Source organism: Cyanistes caeruleus, chromosome 11 (genome assembly GCF_971803275.1).
Source record: "Cyanistes caeruleus chromosome 11, bCyaCae1.hap1.1, whole genome shotgun sequence".
NCBI lineage: Eukaryota > Metazoa > Chordata > Aves > Passeriformes > Paridae > Cyanistes > Cyanistes caeruleus.
Genome location: NC_141711.1, coordinates 2,396,668 through 2,418,320, shown reverse-complemented (window position 1 = coordinate 2,418,320; position 21,653 = coordinate 2,396,668). Strand labels below are relative to the sequence as shown.

The 21,653-nt window shown below is 42.5% G+C and overlaps 1 protein-coding gene across 2 annotated transcripts in view; it reads left to right on the top strand.

Moving 5' to 3' along the window:
* LOC111934942 (contactin-6) overlaps window positions 1-21,653 on the top strand; it is a 124,670-nt gene that overhangs the window by 90,884 nt on the left and 12,133 nt on the right. For both annotated transcript variants that reach the window (XM_086846915.1, XM_086846914.1), the window contains exons 11-16: window positions 801-951; window positions 16,214-16,341; window positions 18,441-18,616; window positions 18,972-19,089; window positions 19,871-20,029; window positions 20,128-20,277. In XM_086846915.1, coding sequence (XP_086703041.1) covers window positions 801-951; window positions 16,214-16,341; window positions 18,441-18,616; window positions 18,972-19,089; window positions 19,871-20,029; window positions 20,128-20,277 — 882 coding nt within the window. The remainder of the gene's footprint in view (window positions 1-800; window positions 952-16,213; window positions 16,342-18,440; window positions 18,617-18,971; window positions 19,090-19,870; window positions 20,030-20,127; window positions 20,278-21,653) is intronic.

The window sequence follows — 21,653 nt, the reverse complement described above, 5'->3', positions numbered from 1 at the left end:
GAAAGAATCTAATCCATGTGTGGTCTTTTTTATTATCACATATACACCTGTTTAATGAATGCTGTTTCTCTCTTAGCTTGAGTTATTAATAGTTATCCTGCAGGTTTTAAAGTTATTTCAGAAAGCAAGGGAAATAGGTTGAGCTATAAACAAAGAGCATATGGCAAGTATGGACATAAACAAATAACACAGAACAAGGAATCTCATTAATTAATGACAACCAGAGATGAACATGAATGGAATTTGCTCATATATTATAAAAGTATTCTGTTCTAGACTTCAAAATGTAAAGTTTGTTCAACAGCCAAAAATCAGTGAAACCAGTAACACACATCAGGAGCACCCAATGTCTTGTGTTTTCTCCTTCTCCAAGAGTGAGTTTTCACATAAACCGCTGGGAAAATAAACAGATTTTCAGAAAACAGAGTAGGTCTATGAAAAGAAAGCCAGAGTATAACTGTGTTTGTGACAGAAGACTCTCTGCAGATGGATATATGTGGCTGGATCAGGAGTGTGAAGTTTATCCTGCTCGGGAATCTTGTCTTCCAGTCCTCCCAGTCTCCAGATTTCCTCAGGAAAATTTATGAAATTACTGTGTCAGAGCACACAGCTCTAGGTAGAGAGCTCAGAAACAGAATTAGAATTCTTTGGTCCATAGAAACAGTTTTAATGTGTAGATTTAGATTTACTTTTGCAGAAATCTGAGAACCGAAACAATTTCTGGATTCTCTGGCTGAGCTCAATGAGAAGAATTTGGCAAGTTCATTTAGCAGAGTCTCTTCTTCCTTCTCTCTTTTTAGCTGCAGCCCCTGATTTTTCCAGAAATCCTGTGAAGAAGCTGTCTGTTGTTCAAGTTGGAGGGGAAATTACAATTGGTTGCAAACCCAGTGCTTCTCCCAGAGCTGTTGTTTCCTGGAGAAAGGGCTCGGAGGTTCTGCGCCAGAACAAAAGGTAGAGACAGCAATCAGTTATTAGGTTATTAATTTAAATGGATTTTTAATTTGTCTTGTTTTTGGATTTTTGACTAGAACCAAAGGATTTTCTCCCAACTTTGCTTGAGTACTGTTAGAAGAATACCCGATAATTGGCGGAGTTGGTTTTGTAAAAGAACTGTTCAGAAAATTTGCAATATATATCAGATTTTTACACTTTTTCTTTTAAATTTAAAATATATAGGGTTTTTATGCCTCTGAGGCGTAGCCTCTGCTTCCCCCCATTTTTGTAATTAAAGGTAGGATATCAGTTTTCTTGCCATGAACATGAAAAACCATCAAAGTCAAACACATGTACATGTATACATGTAGTAAATAACACTTTTACAGTGTTGGGCCATTGGATTTCCTCTGTTTTAACATCATTTAAAGCTGATTGAAGTTCATCTGACTCAGGATTGCTTTTGGCAGCTCATCCATGGAAATGCCAGAGGCTCCTTTGTCTTTGGAGTGGCTGTGGAGCTCTGCGGGTACGATGAGCGCAGAGCCGGAGCAAACCCACGCGGGCCATCGTGCGATCCATACCTTTGTGCTCATCATTGCTTAATCCATGACCAGCCACGGAGCTGGAGGGAATCAGCCTGACCAGGAGGCAGCCCTGGAGGCCCAGGGAGGCAGGATGTGCCCCCAGGCTGAGGTATAATCGCTGTGTGGCTGTGCAATAACCCCCGGCACAATTGGCCTCCCTGGCCTGGTGCTCACGTTTAGGCAGGATCGGGCCCCTGGCCCAGCACTGACAGGCCCCCACACACTGGTTTGGGTCAGGTGGGGTTTGGTGAGGATTAATTCCTTATTTCTGAGCTGCCAGGAAGCATCTCCATTGTTAAATTCCATGTCCTCAAGCACAGGGTGGGATCGTTGGGGCGGATAATCCCCATGGAGTTGGACTCCACCATCCCTTCCAGCTCAGGCTTTTCCATAATTCTATAATTCCACACTGATGGCAATTAAATAGTGAAATATTAAAATCAGAGGGTCTTACTGACAGAAATGAGGGATATTGTTTGCAACATACAGCCCTGAGGATATTTCCATGCACAAATGGAGACAGATGGATTAAATGGGCAGCAGTGTCTTCAGAAGTGCTGAGAATGTCTGAGAGTCCTTCTCAGCATCTCTTTCAGCTCACAAATATAACAGCAACCCTCTTTTGTCACATTCTGTCGTCAGCCTTTGAAATCTATAATCAGTAATTCATAAAGCTCTGGCAGCTGAACACCAGATTTTCACACAGGACCACTTGCTCGAGGAGGTTAATTCGGGTCACATCAGAATTAAAATGATGATGATTCTCTAGAACATTATCCCAAACTGTGGCACAAGGAACTATTTCCCTATGCCATGCTGTAGGGATGAGCAATAGAGATAAATCACAGGAGTATTTATGAAAGAAGGTGCAAATCTGAGAATTTTACATAGGTGCTGGCAATGGAACAGAAAAATTTGGGTGAGAAATCATCCCATGGGCATAGAAAACTTCTCAATTACTTTTACCCCTTTAAGAAGTGGTGGTTTTATTTTCATTTTAACCACTTACGACGGAAAACACTTTTCTAACCAGTGTTTAATCAAATCTTTATTTGTCTTCTGATTGTATTTTGATTGTATTGCCTATTCCAGAGGCTGAACTAAGCTTGGATCTTCAGGTTCCACTACTCTGATATTCCCCACCTGATTTACTGATAAAAGAAATATTTACACACTCCGTACAGTATTTACTTGTGCTCCTGTATTAATATACTAACAATAATTCCAAGCATATTGTAATTTCTGAACATCCCTGAAGGCTCCTGCTGCTGGGCAGGAGCAAATAACAGGAGCAGGATTTACAAAGGAGACAGGGTTTAAACTCTCTGTGTGCACATTATTGCCAGCGTGGCCACTGGTGCAAAGTGGAATTTATGAGGTTGTTTGATTATTAAATGACAAACTGGCTAATGCCATGGTTTAAAAGGATGGGAAATAAATCATCAGTCCAATGTTAGTCCAGAGATCTCCCTGACAGAAAACAAAATGAAATAAGGGTTTGTGTGGCTGTAAAGTACATGGCTAATTAAAGTGCTGGAATTACACATAAAAAGAGAGGGAACATGGTCTGTTTTTCTCCACAGATATGATTAAACCCTGACAAATCCTTATTTCTGCTCCCATTTTATCATGCTGCAATTATAACCTTTATGGCTTCTTTTACTGGCCTTTTTAAAAATATTTGGTAGGGTTATAGTTGCTAAAAAAAGGAAACACCAATCCCTTCCAGTTCTGGCAGCCAAACTGTGATGGGCTCATTCCTAAATAAGTCAGATCACACAGCTGCTTTTAAATTATTTAGATAAATTTAATATTTTGTTAAGGAAATATTGAAACGAGACCTATTCTGCCCAAAGGGGAAAAAATATTCCTTCTTTTTCACCTTTTCCCTTTCACTCCTGGTAATAGTTTATTCCTGAATATCTGGTAACCAATCTCCCTGATCAGCTGAGCTCTTGATATCACAAGAGAACTTTCCTTTATATTAAATTCAGTTTGTAAGTGTGTAAAGAGGAGTGTGATAAATAGGAACACTAATTATTAGATTTTACATATTAATAGATGCACAATTAAATATTTTTAATTACATTTCCTCTGACTTCTTGAGGTCACTTTAAAGTTTACAAAGCTGCAGTATTTGGGCCCCTGCTATCTGAAAAATATCTTAGAAGTTTTTGAAGGGTAATTTTCTGCATCTCTTTCTGGGGTTCAGCAGTGAAGGTTCTCAGCCCTCTGTCCCCTTTTCAGGGCAGAATTTTCTCCAGCCCCATTTGTCTTTCCCATCCTTTCTGTAGCTCAGACCTACCATTGCTCAGCTCTTCAGCAGCTTGTCTGCTCTCATTTCTGTAAAATACTTCACTGCACTTGAAGCACACATCTAAATCCTGCAAAAAACGCCAAAATTATCATTTTTTTCCATTAGATGGTGAAATAAATCCTAAACATAGCAGTACCAGATCTGTTTATTGTTCCCAGCCCTCTCCACTGAATGTTTCCCTTCCAAATTATCAGAAATAACTCCATTCTACCTTTATTGGCAGGGCTCAGGCTCTGAGTAATGGGATTTATCCATGGTCCATGGACCTGAGAGAGGGAATTTGAGGTTACCAGCTGCAGGAATCCAAAGGAAATCCCACAGCTGGCGTATCCTGGCTGGTTTTCCCTGCTCCCTCCTCATGTGATATCCACCAGTTCAGCTTCAGGCACTCTCTTGGGCAATTATCTTTCTTCTTTGGGTCAAAATCTGGAGAAACAGGGTTTGAGGAGCAATGCCACTCTAAGGGACAGCTGTTTGGCCTTTGTGGAATAAAGAACTTTTCCTGGTGTGTGCTGTGGGTTTGAGCTCACTGTAGCAATGCAACACAACAAAAACCAAGTTTTATGCTCCAAACTCCCTCCCTGTGGAGTCTGGCACAGATTTCAGCTATTTTCATGTGTGTCACATCCTCAGTGCATGCAACAGGAGTTTTCTTCATCTCACTTCTCATTTCTGTCTTCTCATATCCAACTGAAGAAACGAAAGAGAAGAAAGGAACAATTCCTGTATTAAATAAAACAAGTTTTCAAGTCTAGACACCAATCTCATCACAAACGTCTGTCTCCATGCCTTCAGTGGATTCAGATTCAGGACCCTCGTGGAAAACTTACTTCACAAAAATTCCTTTTGATGGGAGCATTTTAATGAAAGGGAATTTGGCCTCGTTTTGCTTTGCCAGAGAGAGGTGCTATTCCCCCAGCCTGGGCTGAGGATCCCCAGGCACTGCAGTGACTGCATAGAAACATTTGGGATTCATTTCACTCGGAATTTCGATGAGGAGAGCTGAGGGAAACTGAGAAATGAGGTAGGCTGGAAGACTGCATTAGTCATATACAGCACTTTCCATGCATTAATAATCAGTAATAAGCAAATATTCATAATTTAAATTGTTTTTGGGGGCCCAGGCAAGAAGTACATTTAGAGATGATAAAATATGCTCAATACTTGTTGGCTCCAAGTCTTTCTTGTAGGAAACAGCTCAGTCCCAGTTCTGTGAAGGTTGGGAATGGATCCTCTGCCATAAATAAAGCTGTTGAATTCTGTGTCCTGTGGCACACTTGGATTTGGTGTTTTACACTCAGGTTATTGCCATTACTTAGAGGAAACATGGGAAAAGGGTGGCGTGGGAAGCTGTATTTCATCAACACTGGGAAGAGAACGGAGCAGATGTTTGTGACTGGCAGGGGGAATTATCTGGGAATTGCTGAGTTCTTGGAGCCCAGACTCAAGGGGTTCTCCTGCTCCCAGGGGAGCAGCCAGGACCCAGCAGCTTTCCTTAGGATCTGTCCTCCCACCACCCTCTGAGCACCCCCTGCTTGTGCTTTCCATCTGCTCCTCCACTGTTCACAGCCAGGTTCCAAAACCACGAGCTCTTTAACACATTTAAACTTCTTTGTTATTTAGGAAAAGGATTGTTTTGTGTGGGTGGGATTAGACAAACAGGGAGTTAAAAAGTGCAGCTCCTCCTGAGATGCAGATCCAAACTCTGTTCTCTGTGACTGGGGATGGCTGGAGCTGTGCCAGGGCAGGTTTGGGTTGGATTTTAGGGAAAGGCTTTTCCCCCAGAGGAATGGGCACTGCCCTGAGGGGACATCGCTCCCAGGGATGCCCAGGGTGGGATTTGGGGACTCTCATCCTTGTGGGGCCCTCCCAGCTCAGCTTCTCCTGTGATTATTTGGTAAACAGGAGAAGCCCTCACTCAATCCCCTGATCAAACACAACACACAAAATGCATTGTCTGTGAAACCAATTTGAGCAGAAATGTGTCAGGACAGTTCAGCAAACTTCAGGCAAACATTTCAATTACCAGAATGTCAGCGCTGTTGGTTCAGCTTCAGAATACCTGTTATCCTTAAAAATAAATAAAAAAATCTGCTTGGGGAGGAATCAAGACCAAATGGATAGAAAATTCCAAAATTTGCACTAGTCTGCTAACAAAGGAGGAGATTGATGGCACTTGACTATTCTTTAGCTGAAGTCAACATGCAGCCTGAGGGAGTTATTTACTTCTCCTTGGCAGGTGCCTCCCTCTCAAATGAGACACCAAACTTAGATGAGAAAAGCTGAGGGAATGGAACCCATCCACAGCGTCTGAAATAACCCTCAACTGCCTTGAAGTCAAAGCAGATGAGTAGCACAGGCAAAGAGGAGTTTTGCTTGTCAGGCTGCCCAGTGCCACAAACCACCCTGCCTTCCTCACCCACTGCTTGCACATAAAATACCCCAGATATTTGCATGCAGGTACCAAGTTCCATATAAAGCCTATTTTTCTTATGATATTCCAGAATTTATTATTCTATTCCCAGCTTTCTACAGCAATGCAGCTGGGTGAATAGCACTGGGATATTAATTTTACTATTATTTTATTTTTTAAGTCTGGGTTTTGAAGCCTGGATTAAGTGTGTCTCTGTGTTTATCCTCCTTGCTTCTCTACCACGAGGAGCTTTGCATAGCTTTGATGAGATGCCTTAACCCTTCTATCTTATCAGAGTCTGTGTGCTTGTAAAGAAGTTCATTTCCTATTTTAGTATTTAAATAGAGCACTTGAAGTGTGGGCATCAGCAATCAGAGCAATTCCAGCTATCTCAGACACCGCTGCTGAAAGTCAACACGAATACAAATTAAGCTTATCTGTTGATGAAATCCCACTTTTGCCTGGAGAACCAATGGGATTGATTCCACCTCTGCTAAATTTGATTAATCACTTCAGCTCCGTTCCCTGCTTACAAACAGATTGACAGGAATCAAAAGCACTGGATTTACCTGCCTGCTTTCAGTGTTTGGTCTGAAGTTACTCTTTAACTCATGAAAACTCCTGCAAAACCTGGGGATGCTGTTTGGAAGTGTTTTTTATCTCCAAAGCCCCGGTGTCACAGCACATTTGGTGCTAACCAGACAAACCCCACCATCACACCATCCCTCAGGGAATGCTGAGAGCTGCAGGAAGTATTTTCTAGCTAAAAATATCCAGTGCTGGCACCACAGTGCTCCTGGTTTCAGACAGAAAAGAGAAGGGAACTGCTGAGAACTGGGAGAGGCAGCTCCAGTGTATTTACTGGTATTTATTTGCTCTCAGCAGGGATGTTTGTCAGGTTTTGGGGTTTGTGTGGTTTTGCTGTTGGTTGTAGGCATTTTCCAGTGCTTCCCCCTGCACAATGCCCCTGGATCTGGGAGGAACACCACGAGAATCACCAATGATATTGGTGATATTGGCATAAGAGAAGTTTTACAATCAAAGGGTTGTCAGAAAACACCCCAAATTCAGTACCTTCAGTCTTTCCTTCTCCTCCTGCTTTCTGGTGATTTTGTAGTTGCTCCCCACGCTGAGGGTGAAGGCAGGGGAATGGAAAACATGACTGAAAGATGAGGAGGGAGATAAGGAGAAGGAAGAACAAGCACAGATGATGGGAAGAGAAAAGAAATACTTTATTTTTCATTCTTTATCTTATTTTCCTTTGTTTTCCGCCTTTCTTCTCTCTCTGTTCTGTTTCCATTTGAAGTCAAGGCACTGCAGAGTAACGAGGAGGCAGGAGGGGACCCCCATTGCTACCTGACCCAGGCAGCAGCCAGAGGATATTGGTGCAGGGGATTACATTATAGGATATTGGAAGACAGGAGAAAAGGGCTTTTCCTTTCTTTTCTCTCTTCCTGGAGAGTTTTGCAGTGGAACAAGCCAATAAACCTAATTTCACCCTGTACTGCTGAGTGCTCAGTGCCAGTGTTTAGCACAGCAGATAATGTGAGCGTGGAGGAAGTAAATGAAGCAGATGTTCTCACGTGAAAATGAGAAGGATTTATTACAACTCCCCTCTGCAAGACACCCCTCTAATGCAATTTGAAATTGTTCCCACTCAAGTCATGGCAGCCTTGTTAAGGGGAACATTTCCAAGGGGTTGTCCTGCATGCTGGGATGTCCCAGGAAATCTGTCACTCTTCCCTGTCACGAGGAATTGCAACAATCCAAACCCCAGAGAGTGTCAGTGCTGTGTCCTCTCCTCCTTCCAGCTCATGTCCTGTCTCTGCTCCATGCCCATTTTCTGATGGATGTTCAGGGCTCCATCCAAAGCCAGATAATCTCATTGGATTTTTTCCACTGAGCAGGCTGGGAATCAAGGTTCCTAATTAGGAGTTTGCAGGAAAAAAAAAAAGGAATGAGAGAATGCAACCTTCTGTGCTTCTCTTCCAGTCCAAGTTGTGCTGCTGTGCACATCATTGCTGCTGGGCGTACTGCAGCAGCATCAAAAATGTCAGTGTGGGGTGGGAAACATGCACCAGGTTTGGAAAACCTGCACCAGGTTTGGAAAACCTGCACCAAGTTTGGAAAACCTGCACCAGGTTTGGAAAACCTGCACCAGGTTTGGAAAACCTGCACCAAGTTTGGAAAAGCTGCACCAAGTTTGGAAAACCTGCACCAGGTTTGGAAAAGCTGCACCAAATTTGCTGCACAGGCACCAAATGGAAGATTCTGATGCCCAGAGTTCTCTGAGGAAGCGTCACGTTAGAGGGAACAGATCAGGGTGTGTTGAGGAGGTGACATAAAGTGAGATTGATTAACAAAGAATCACAGAACGTCCCAGGCTGGAAGGGATCCACCAGGAGCATCAAAGTCCTGCTGCTGCACAGGACAAAGGTGGTGGGCACAGGGACTGTAGCCAGGCACTTTCCAGGCACGATGAGCAAAGAATCTTCCAGGCTGGGGTTTCTGGGATCATTTGGAGTGGGAAGGGTCGTGTGAGTGAGAGCACCTTGGAAAAGTGGCTGATGCTTGGCCAACATGAAAGATCTGTAGGAGGCCACAAACTGCTCTGGTTTAGCCATGGGATTTTGGGACAAAGCAATGTTGCTCTTGCACTGCTCCTTTTCCACAAGAGATAAAAATCTTCTCGGATTTTCAGTGCAAGGGAAATCTGGAAAAGGGAAGGGAAAGCTGAAGGGACACACACAAGTGACAGAATGTGACTAACACATCAAAAAGACAGAAATTTCCTATGCTCTGTGCTATTTGGAGCAAGGATGTAAGTCTGGGGCTTCAGTCAACCACACCCAGTCCCCATCACTCAAACTGGGCTTAAATTCTCCAGCCCAGCAGGGTTGTCCCAGGTTTTCTGGGGAGACCAACCAACAGGCACAAGAAATCAAAGGTGATGAGACCAGGCTGGATGGGGTTTGGAGCAGCCTGGGATAGTGGAAGGTGTCCCTGCCCATGGCAGAGGATGGAATGGGATGAGCTTTAAGGTCCCTTCTACCCCAAAGCATCCTGGTATTCTCTGACTCTATTTTGGGGGTTTTGGTCTCTGATTCTATTCCAGGGTTTCTGAAATCCAACCAGGGCCATGCTGGTGTCAGCTGCTTGTTGTCTGGACAGAATTCTTTAAGGTTACCCACAGGTTTTGTTGTTCTTGTGCTTCTAAATTGTGTTCTGACAAGCAGAAAGGGAAGCAGCTTCCTGCAAGCGAATGAAACTCACACGCAGAGGGCAATTCAGGGCCTTCTGTAGTGCTTAAATTCCACTTAAATCCCATATTAAGGGCTTAGTTTTATATCTGGAGTGAATTTAGTTGTGTGAAGGGCTGAGTCAGAGCTCCTGATAGTGTCTGGATCATAAAAATGATGATTAATGGTGGGATTAGAATAGTGGCAGTGTGGACATCCCATCCTGTGCTGGAAGAGCTTTTGTCTGATGTAGTGGAGTTACAAAGATTTCACAAAACCAGCAGAACTTGGAAGATGAAGAAATTGGCAGAGGTTTTATTTGGCAATTCTGTTCCTTTTCTGCTTTTCTTTCCCATACACACAGAGGTGCTGTTGCCCAGTATTCCCTGGCTGCCAGTTCTGGGATGTAGCACTACAAGACATTTGGGCACGGGGTGTTTTTTGTCCCTTTTTTCTTTGGCCATCACAGAGGAACATCTGCCTCACATTTAATCCTTGAGTGCATTACAGCCAGGGCAAAATAATTTTTGCTGCTTTGTGTTAAAGGCAGTAGCAGCTCCTGAAAATCCTGTGTTTTCTCTGGAATCTGCATGATGGAGTATAGCTCAGTTCAGATGGCTGTATATATTTACATAAATAAATATTTGTGGTCCCAATTGCAGGGATTTTATGCAAAAATAATTCTATTTTTGGGAAGAGGGAAGAATTTTAAGAAATAGGATGCAAGAATTCTAGTGTCATGTTTTATAATTTCTAATAATATTCTTTTCTACAATATTTTAATAAGACCACTCAGCTGAATTGTGTAATTTTGTTTTGATCCAAATAGTTAAAAGATTATAATGGCATTTATTTGATTTCCAGTTAATTGTCAGTCAACCCTGAAGCTCATTTATATCAGCATGCAGATAAGGGAAAAAAATCTTTTAAGCACAGTTTATTAAATGGCAACACTATTAGCATACAAATTATGCTCAGAATAGAATAAACAGGTACAAAGTTCATTAACATATGATACAGACAGTCAGATCTCAGATGGGATTCAGTGGGACCTTTTCAAAAATACCAGGGCTGTCAGCAGCAGGGACAAGTCATTCACTCAGCCAAACTTTACTCACATTTCCTTCTGCATAAATCACTGCTAATTCCGAGTCACCTGGGAGCTGTGCTCATCTTTCTGCCCCTCTCTCTCTTCCCTTTGTAGTTTTTAATGCAGCCTCTCCTGCTCCTCAATCTTGGTAAAATTAGAGGAGTCAGATATTGTCTCTGTGTCTGGCAGCATGTCTGGAGAAATTTATAAACAATATATCTTTGCACAGCCTGGAAATAAAGAGGGGGTTTGCTCCTGAGCAGCAAAGGGAGGCTGAGCAGACACGGTTTCAAATCGGATTTCTCAGATAATAAAAATTACTTTGCCTCTGATTTCATCAGATCCAGATTCCTCCCTTTTTATCAGCACAGTGCCGTGATGAGGCTTCAATAACGCCGGGAGGTGTCAGATGTTAGAGGCAGACAGGAGACAAGAGGGAATCTTTACAAAGTACCAGGGTTACTTTATTTGGAAAAGAATTATACCCTTGAAGGGAGAGCTGCCCTTCTGGCAGTGCTGAAACCTGCAGAATTCACCCAGTTTTACACCTAGCCACTCAAGATTTTGACGGGGATTTCAAAGCCCTTTGCTGTTCGAATCCATACATTTCATATCCATGAATTAACATCCCCCTTCTCCCGAAAACAGACTGGCTGAACAATGCAGCGGTGCACAAAGCTACCCCTGCTGCACTTTTAAATCTAATGACTTGACACCTCTTTCTTTTCTCAGATTTCATTTCTTCTACCAGCCTTGTTAAATACATATTATTCTTTCATGCTCTTAAGATCAAAGCAAATAGCCATCAACAATCTTTTGTTCACACGAGACAACACGTTCGGAGATGGTTTGTTTGGCCTGGTTAATTAAAAGCCGTACCTATCATCCCTGCTTGATTTCTCAAGTTCTTTACTTAAAAAGTATGTGTGACAATTTTAATGAGCTCTCACTTCTTCCCCACAGCCCTGTGGCTTCTGGACAAACTTTGCAAACTCTTCTTTTTGAACATCACACGGAGCTCTGACTCCAGCAGATCCCGGGGACTCTGCTTGTTTTCCCTTCCTGCACATGGTGCTCATCTCATCTCCTGATGGAGTCACTCAGAGGGGAATTTCAATATTTATATCTGATGGGTTTAAAGTAAAAGAGGGCCAGGTTAGATCAAGAAGGAGGGAGAAATATTTTACATTGCTGGTGACAAAATGCAGCTGTGGTTGACCCTGGATCCCTGGAAGTGCCCAAGGCCAGGCTGGAGGGGGTTTGGAGCACCCTGGGACAGTGGAAGGTGTCCCTGCCCCTGGAACTGGATGATCTTTAAGGTCCTTTCCAAGCCAAACCATTCTAGGATTCTGTATTTCTACATGACAATATTTCTGTGTATTCCCAATTTGCCCTGGTGTGCAGGAGCTTTGCATGAATAGTCAGAACTGGATTTTCATCTCCTCTTTTGCTCACATCAGCTTGGTTTAATTGAGCTGCTCACCCAGAGGTTGCACCAGGCAGGGGCAGAGGAGGCAGCAGGACTCTGATCAGGATTTAAGCATTTTGTAAATCAGAGATGCCAGCCTAGAGTTAGGCCTGTGCTTAAGCAATCCCTTGCTGACTCAGGGCTTTATGAACAGCTGGGTCCTGAGTTCTTCCTTCCCCTGCCTCTTTCACAGCATTGCATTTATCAGATCTGCTTCAGATCTCGTGTTTTTGGTCCCTTGACAGGCACTTATTTACTTATTGAGAGAAGTCCAGTCCTCCTGGCAGACAAAATATTCTCCTTGCATTGTGTTGGACAAGTTAAACTTTTCTGTCTCGTCACAGCACTTGGAATTGCCTTGTCTGGCGATGCAGCTGCTAAGAATTATTATCTATAGCCTTCACACAGCCTCAAATGTTGTGAAAAGGAATGGTTTCCAGCAAGCCTTTCAGCAGGTGAGAGGTGCCTTTCACAGCTTCTTTTTAAACCATTTGTCAGAGCTTGATCCAAAGCCCATTAAAGGCAATATTCCCATCCTTTCTGCATCACAGCTCCCTGATTTGAGAGAGAAATGGGAGAGGACAAAGTGCAGCCCCTCTGAACCCACCCAGGGCTCAAAGCCGAGGCTCTGAGGGGGTTTAGGGCAACTCTGCTGTTCTTGGCACCTGGGGCAGCATTTCACAGGGCATTTGAAATGCATCATCCTGATTTTCTGCTCTGCTCCGTCTTCCCATCCCTCTCCTGACACAGAGCTCAGGACAGCTGGAAATTTCTCACTTTTTCAAACGTTCTTTTTTTTTTTTTTTTTTTTAATTCCCTTCCCCACTAAACTAATTACTCTGGAGTTCCTTTGTGCTCTTACACAAATTCTGCCGAGTGTCTTATTTACTGCTCGCTCTAATTGTCGTTAGGTAGCGTGACCTGTTTCAAACAACTCAGGAGCTTTTATTTAGCAGATTTTCTCTCTGCTAAGCTCTGTTTTGATCCACTGAAAGAGCCATTCCATCCTCAGCCTGCTCAGCCATTGAAATATTGTTTCAGAGCAGAATTTCTTCAGATCAAACGTGACACTGACAGCTCTTGAGTGGGTACAAACCCCTCTTAGTGGCTAAATGAGAGAGATGGGAATTATCAAGGTCTCAATTCATCATGAAGAATACAGGGATGAAAAATCTGAGGCATGACCAAGCTTCAGTGAAATAGCTGCAACCAGAATCCACAGGGGCTAAGACAGAGCTTTCAAAGCTTCTCCCCTTTGCCATTCTGTATTTTACAGACTGTTTTTCCCTGTGTGTTTACCTACATTGAGGCTTTTGGGGATGGAGACTGTCTTCTTTTCTTTAATTTTTTTTTTTATTATTTATTTTTTTTTGCTTTATGCCACTTCTGGATTTTAATTTGCACCTAAGAGCTTTCAGGTGCAACTGCGGTAAAAGTAACAGGTCATCAATATTTGATGGAAAGAAAGACACTGAGGTGTTGTGTTATAAATTATTATTCAGGTTGTTATTTATGAACATTTGCTGATCCACACTGGCATCTCTTTGGGCACTGTTTGATGAGCTCCATGTGTTACCCAGGCACTCGACTGCATCCCCTATTTTATCACCAGCAGTTTTTCTGGTGGTTGGTGCAAGCTGATGGGAAGAAACGCTCCATTAATGCAAAAAATATTGCAGAGGCAGAAAGGGAACGCTTGGAAATGTTTCTTTGTATTCAAACTGCCTTTGGAACAGTCAGAGGTGTGTCCCCACACAGAGGGGAGGACCCAGGGCTCCTGTGTTGATGCACAGGAGTGACACCAGCTCAGCCCATGGGATCACAGAATCATGGAATACCCTGAGTTGGAAGGGACCCAAAAGGATCAGAAACACTGCCCCAGGTGCCGAGATCCAGCCCCTGTCCCTGCCCAGACACCCCAAATCCCAGCCTGGGCATCCCTGGAGCTCTGGCAGCCTTGGGAGTGTTCCCATTCCCTGGGGAGCCTGGGCAGTGCCAGCACCCTCTGGGGAAGATCCTTTCCCAAAAATCCAACCTAAACCTTCCCTGACACAACTTCACTCATCCTTCCTTATCCAAAAAATATCATTCAGCTGATCCATCGCAGTGTTGAGGGGTGGACTTTGCTTCTTCCTATTTTCCTCTGCTCCAGCTCAAAATGATGGATTATTAAAGCTGAACTTATTTCCTCACTGTACCACAGTGGCAAACCCAGAGCTGCTGCAGTACCTGGTGATTATTGCCAAGGAAACAAAGATTTTTCATTCAGGCCTCAATCCCTTCCCCTCTCAGCTGCACACCCCAGTGACAGCAGCACAGGGACCTCTCTGCTTGTCCTGGTCCTAAATCCACCCTGAAATCCACCCTGCCCTGCTCAGGAGCAATCTTTGTGCAGGGAAAGGTCAGATGAGCGTGGGAGACATGGAATTAGGGGGATGTAAGTGAGAAGATCACCAGAACACCACGTTTAGTGCTTCTCCTTCCCAGCTGAGATGCTGGGAGGGTGTGACAGGAGCAGGACAAGGTCTGACGTGTGTTCCACTGGCAGTTACAAATGTACAAATGCCAGAATGGGGAACAGAAACACACTGTGATGGGGTTTTTTTGTGTGTTTAATGGTTCTGATGCTGCTGCCAGCTCCAGCTTCTGCTCTTGTGATTGTTCATTTCCTTTAATAATTCAGTACATCACCCAATCTTATGTTGTTAGTAATAAATATTAAATACCCAAGCTGTGATGCATGAATTAGATATTTTCTATTTTATGAAAGGAGCCTTGTATTAGAGTTAAATGTCAATTAAATGAGGGATGTAAAAAATGATGCAGTGCTGCTGTGAGTGAATGGAGCCTGGTTTCCTGTGGAGTTGTGGCTTACACTGAATTTTTTTGAGTGTAAGGAAATGTGACATTTGGGTGCAGGTTCTCTGATGCCTATTGAGAACTGAGCTTAGCAGCAAAAGGAGATGCACATGGGACCCTGACCCCATTTTTTATGAAACTTCCAGGACCTTCGTGTCCTAAATTTCTTCTAAACTCAGAAAAAAAATTGTTCAAGTTCCACATTTCCCAGGTGCAGCAAGTGGATGTTGAACTGGGGGGAAAAAACCCAAAAATATTACAGAATAATATTTTCTGTGCTAAAGTTCATTGTTAATTCAGCTTTGATTTGAAAATCCTCTACTTTTAGATGCGTTTTCTGTGTGATTCTGTAGAAAATCCCCAAAATCCTGAAGTCCTGCCCTTGTATGTGACAGCAGAAGGGACCCAGGCACAGTGACAGCTTATCCAAGGAAATAATATCCAATCCTTGTCCTGACTTACACCCCAAAGCATCTTGTTAACATGAAAAAAAAAAAAAAATTAAAATTTAAAATTTAAAATTAATTTTAAAAATTAATTTTGTCCAAAAAACCCAGGAGAGGTCCTGAAATTACCATTAAATGCAATTTCCCCAATACTCTGCAAGCTGATATAAACCACCCAGTGACTCCAAGGTGGTTTGGGGGCCCTTTGAGACAGTGATGGAATTGATTTGGCTCCCTGGCCTGTGAGGTGGCATTTGAGCACCTCAGCCAGCCTGATAATATCTTTTAATAATCCTGACATAGCTCCACGGGCAGCTGGGCTCACACACAACCTTAGCTTGGCTTAGGAACACTGAGTTTGAAAAATAAACCAACAAAATCATGGTAAAATAGAACACAAGGAAGTTGCAAGTTGAGTCTTTTGAGTTTTTCTTGAGATTCCAGATTTTGCTGTAAGAAAGTCACCAGGAAAAGTAAATTATCAACCCCGGTTTGGCAATAAAACATTTCTAATATAGAAATTAATAAGCAGCAGAGGTGAAAATTGGTTAACACATATTCAGCTCCTGTAGAAGAGAAAAATCGCAATGGAAATATTTAAATATAAGAAGTTGCACTGAATTTCTGTTACTTCTCCTCTGCCAGAAATCTTTTTTATTTCTATTTTTCCATTGTTTCCCAGGAAAATTGTGGATTCCCCATCCCTGGAAGTTTCCAGGGCCAGTTTGGAGGGGACTTGGGGCAACCTGTGATGGTGAAAGATGTCCCTTGGCATGGCAGGGCGTGGGATGAGCCTTAAGATCCCACCCAAGCCAAGCCATTCTGGGACTGTGGGATTGCATTTTGTTTGTTTTTCCCCAGGGTGGTGCTCCTGGAGGATGGCAGCCTCAGGATCTCCAACATCACCAAGGCGGATGCCGGGGTTTACATTTGTGTAGCCACAAACCAGTTTGGAACAGCCAGAAACTCAGGGAACCTGATTGTGAAAGGTATTTCAGTATTTCCTTCTTTTGTGGAACAAGGTGAGCTTTAAAGACCCTTCCAACCCACGATTCTCTGATTTTGGAACTCTTTTATTTATTTATTTTTTAACATCCTTGTTTTCAGTAGTATCAGAATTGTTGTTGCAGCCTGCAGTGCAACCTCCTCCTCCTTAACTTTGCATCTGGCAAAAATCTTTTGAACATTCACCTTCTGACAGAGAAATTAGCACTGATACAGCTCAAAGTGTGAGCTGAGGTGGTGCTGCAATGAAAACACCAAGAACTTCAGCCTTCCAGCAGCTCTGACTTCATTAAGGTTCTGTCCCTTTCACGTGTCCCATACATTGGGGCAATATGGGAAAATCCCATTAAAACACGAAACAAAAAAATGTAGTTTGCTTGGCATTTATGAAGTTTATTAAAACACCAAGTAACAACATGGTATAAAAATGATCTTGTTTGCAGGGAACATTTGTTTTTGTTTCCCCTCTGGAGAAGTTTGGGCTGTTCAATTATAGGCCTCATTGCTTCAGCATTATTTTCAACTGAAATGTCAGAACTTGGGAAAGCATAGCTAATGTGCAAATTAAGTTTATTGCTGCTCATTGAGTTGTTTATTCTTTGTGGGAGAAGACTTTATTGCACCTCCAGCACTCACATCTCCCCTCTTTTCTCCTCTGGAATGGGATTTGCCATATAATGCATTTTTGCTGTTGCTAAGCAAGATAGATGGATAAAGCAGAACCAAGAGCTTTTAAGAAGCTTTTAAAAGTATTTGAGGTGGAAGTTTTGAAGACAAGCCCATAAAAGAAGTAAAAAATATCACCCAAGTGAACATTCTGCATTAGTGAGGATGAGGAGGATACAACAAGAAGTGTGAGAGGATGGGAATACCATAATAAATTAATTCAGTTTTCGTTATCACTACTGAAAAACACACCTCATGTCCAAATCCACTGTAATTTCCTAAAGGACAGTTTTCAATATTTATTTGGTGGAGATAAAAAGGTTCAGACCCATAATGAAGGAGATTTATGATAAGAGCAATGCCCAAGGCCAGGCTGGACGGGATTTGGAGCAGCCTGGGACAGTGGGAGGTGTCCCTGCCATGGCAGGGGTGGCACTGGATGGGATTTAAGGTCCCTTCCACCCCAAACCTTTCCAGAATTCTCTGATTTAAGAATCACTTAAACTCTGGAGTTCAGCTGTGATGAGAACTAACCCAGCCTCGTGCACATTTCCTTCTCCTCCTCCTCTCACATTATTTTCAGATCACATTAATATTGTTGAAGAGATTCTGCTCTCGTTTTCTACATGTGTCTAAATTCTCACCACTTTATAACACTTCCATGCACAAAAGCTTTATTCAAGGGAATTGCTTACAACAAAGTGGTTGTTATCTCTAATCTGTCTGCCAGTCATATCAACAAAAGTGAAGCCATATAAACCCATTTCTTTCCCCTTCAGCGAGCTGATACTTCCCTTCCTAAGAGCTGCAAGTTTGGGTCTCGATGTAATGGGTTAAAAATGATCAAATAAATAATTTTCCTGCCTGGGAAAGTCTTTGAAGCCATAACTTGACTAGTGCTGTGGAGTAAAGTACCACTGACATTAATAGAGATTAAGGATGTCAATGTCTAAAGTGAGTGGAGATGAGCAGCAATTTTGCTTTTGCTGCAATCTTTGGCCAGGAGAATTCTTCAAGTTCAAAGAACCGTGGGCAGGTTTTTAGGAGAAGTCTGTACCTTTTGACTGAAATTGTAACTATTGCTTATGGGCTTTATGAAATAAATATAAAATAATTTATATATTATAATATATATTTATATAATTTAAATATAATTTAGGGTGTTCCTAATATAAATACAAACTAATTTAGGGTTTTCCTCTCACATCTGTTCACTCTCAGGCACACAACGTGGTCGTGGGGCTGGTGCTGCCATAGGAGTGCTCTAAAATCATCACCATATTAGAGAGAATTCCCTTTATTACAGAACATTTGAGCCAATTTGAAATCATTTCCCAAACGGTACAAACCTCCTTCAATAACCTCTATTTTTATAAGCATTTTAATTAAAAACCTCTAATTTTTTTTGTCTCCTCAGAAAGGACTGTCATCACCATTCCACCCTCTGACACGGACGCAACAGTTGGAGAGAGCATTGTCCTGCCCTGCCAGGTGTCCCACGACCCCTCCCTGGACCTGGTGTTCTGGTGGTCATTCAATGGCCAGAGAATTGATCTGAGCAGAGGAATCCATCACTTTGAAAGGATTGGAAGAGTGAGTTTCCCAAACTCCTTGATGAAACTCTTTGCCACAATCTTTACGCCACACCAATGTTTCTCATAATTCCTCCCTCGCTGTTTATGTGCCTGGCAAATCACTGTTTCTTTACAAAGGCTGCAACCATTTATTTTTCTTCCCTAAATTTCATAAAGGCGCTTGAGTTATTTGTGAAGCCATAATAAAAACGTCCCCATGAAAGAAACTGATGATAGCTATGAATATTTTAATTTAAAAGCTGAATTTTTTATTAATATTGAGCAATTTATTAAAATGCCCAGTACAGAAAGCATGTTGTGAGTAATTAGTTTACTTCTTTTTTCTTTTTTTTTTTTTTTTTGTATCTCTCCAGGAATCTGCTGGTGATTTGATGATAAGAAATATTCAGCTGCATCATTCTGGAAAATATGTGTGCATGGTGCAAACTTCTTTAGACAGTCAATCTGCAGCAGCAGATATAATTGTGAGAGGTATGTCTGTAAGGGAGACACACATATCTTCTAGAGGAATTAGGAATTCTTAACATCAGCTGTTGTTTAAATGGTTCCTAGGATGTCAATTCCATGTCTCAACAGTAAAATGTTTTCTTTCTTTTACTCTTGGCCCCTAAATTGTGGCCAGCATGATCCTGGTGCTCAGCCAGGGGAACCTCTGCAGTTCTGCCCTGGTCTCTTTGGCAAAAATGTTGGGCCACAGAGATCAGAGGGAAATCCTCTAATCTCAGCAGTGTTGTTATTTCCTTCAGGCATCTCTGGGTCACTCTGCAGGCTGGGAAAATCCAAATACCTCATTCCTTTCCCCTATTTGGAGATAATATGAAATAATATTTCCTAACTCAGCTTTTTACAGCCAACAGTGAGGAATTGCTGGGAGCAGATCTGTAAACCCTAAGAGAAATCAGAAATCTGTGTAGTGCACCATCCTGCATTCTTTCTGAACTCAGTTTTGATTAAATTCAGTCAGAATTCTCTGAATGTTCAATGGTTCAACAAAAGACAACATTGGGTGCCTCTCTTTGTCAGACACAAAAAAAAAAAATCATTCTTTTGTTTGTAGTTTCCACGTTAGCAACATCAAGACATTAATTTTCCTGACTCATAAAAATGTAATCCAGGCATGGAGCCATCATTTAGGGATTGTGCAGCTTCATGAATAATTCCTCTGACTTGAGAAAGTGAGAGCTGCCCAACCCATTCCAGCGGTGAATCTTCTCTTCCCAATACCTTCCTCTTAAAATGCTGATCGTGTCAGGCCCCCCAGGTCCACCAGAAGATGTTAAAGTTGAACATGTTTCTAGCACGACTGCTGGCTTATCCTGGAAGCCTGGAGTAGATAACAACAGCCCAGTGCAGATCTACAGTGTCCAGACCAGGACTCCCTTCTCGGTGGGATGGCAGGCGGTGGCCACAGGTGAGCAATTCAGGACTTGACTTGGATTTTTTTTTTTTATTTTCTATGTATCATTAATTACCTCAAAAATCCATTGGTGGTGTCATGTTTGCCTTCAGCTCCCGAGGTCATTAATGGCAGGACTCTCAAGGCCACGGTGGTGGATTTAAGCCCCTGGGTTGAGTACGAGTTCCGGGTGGTTGCCAGCAACAGCGTGGGGATTGGGGAGCCGAGCAGGCCATCGGCTCTCCTGAGAACCAAAGCAGCAGGTAAGGCCCTGCTTTCTGCCAGGTTTTTCCAGCTCTCAGCTGTGGGAATTTCACTGCAGCAGAGCCACTCCTTCCTACAGGGTTATTTACCCAATTCCACAGGCTGGGAACCAATGAGTTCCACAAGAATGTGTTACTGGATGGACTCGGAGCACCCTGGGGCAGTGGGAGGTGTCCCTGCCCATGGCAGGGGTGGGACTGAGAGGGCTTTAAGGTCCCTCCCAACCCAAACCATTCTGGTATTCCATGATAGATGCTGGAGTTAGCCTATGTTCCTCCCTTTAATGTGTCCCAGCCAACTTTTCACTCAGGCAACTGGGGAGAACAATTTTTGTTCTTCCAATTAAATCCAAGTTTTTACCCCACTCAAGGACTTGCACATGAAATAATAACTCCACTCTCTGAATATCCCTTGGCTGCAGAGGTGTTTGATGTCTGAGCATCAGGAGGAACAGGATAATTTTAACTTTGGCAATTGGAGGAAATAAATGCCAGCATCCAAAGCCCAGTGAAACCAACAGCTTCTAGTGACTCCAAAGTGGAACCCTTTCTGTCTGTCTGTCTGACCTTTACTCCTTTATCTTCTGGGAACTGGAACCTCACGGGAAGCTGCCTCGTTCCTGGGTGACCAACACTGTCAGTCCTTTGACCTGCTCAGTTTGGTACAATTTATTTGCAGCTCAAGCCTTTGGTTTGTTTTATTTTCCTCCCAGCCCCCTGCTTATCAACTCTCTCCCACCTATAAAATCAGTGTTTTATAGGATGGAAAGCAGTAAAATGGAAGCAGCTTTTACAATCCACTTTCTCTTCTCTGTTTATCTCATTTGCCAAGCTCTGAAGTTTGGCAAGCTGCATTTCAGGACAGATCTCAAAACACAGTATTGTACATTATACAGAAGAAAATACATTCCTTTTAGAATGTGGAATCCATTTGTTTCTGGGAATAAAATCCCAGAATGGTTTGGATCAGTAGGGACCTTAAAGACCATCTAGTTCCAACCCCCAGCACCTTCCAGAGGAAGTCAGATTTTTTTTATATTTCCCAGCAAAGCATCTCAAATAAATATTCTCCATTACACGACTGATCACAAAGACCAAATTAATCTTGAGAAGGTTCTTGTTGCTGTTACCACCATGGGGCTTTGTAAAGTGGGATATTCAAAACCAGACAGTCAGTGAAAGCTTTCATCTTTTTAAAGCGTTTATTTATTTATTTACTAGAGGGATTCATAAGACTGGGGCGACAAGGAGAAAGAAACAATGAAATTATTGTTATTTATCATGGCAATAACACAGGGAAGATTATTTCCTTACAGCATAGCTCTGTCTGAAGTTTAACAAAAGGGACAGAAAGACTCACTTCTGGTTTTAGCTGC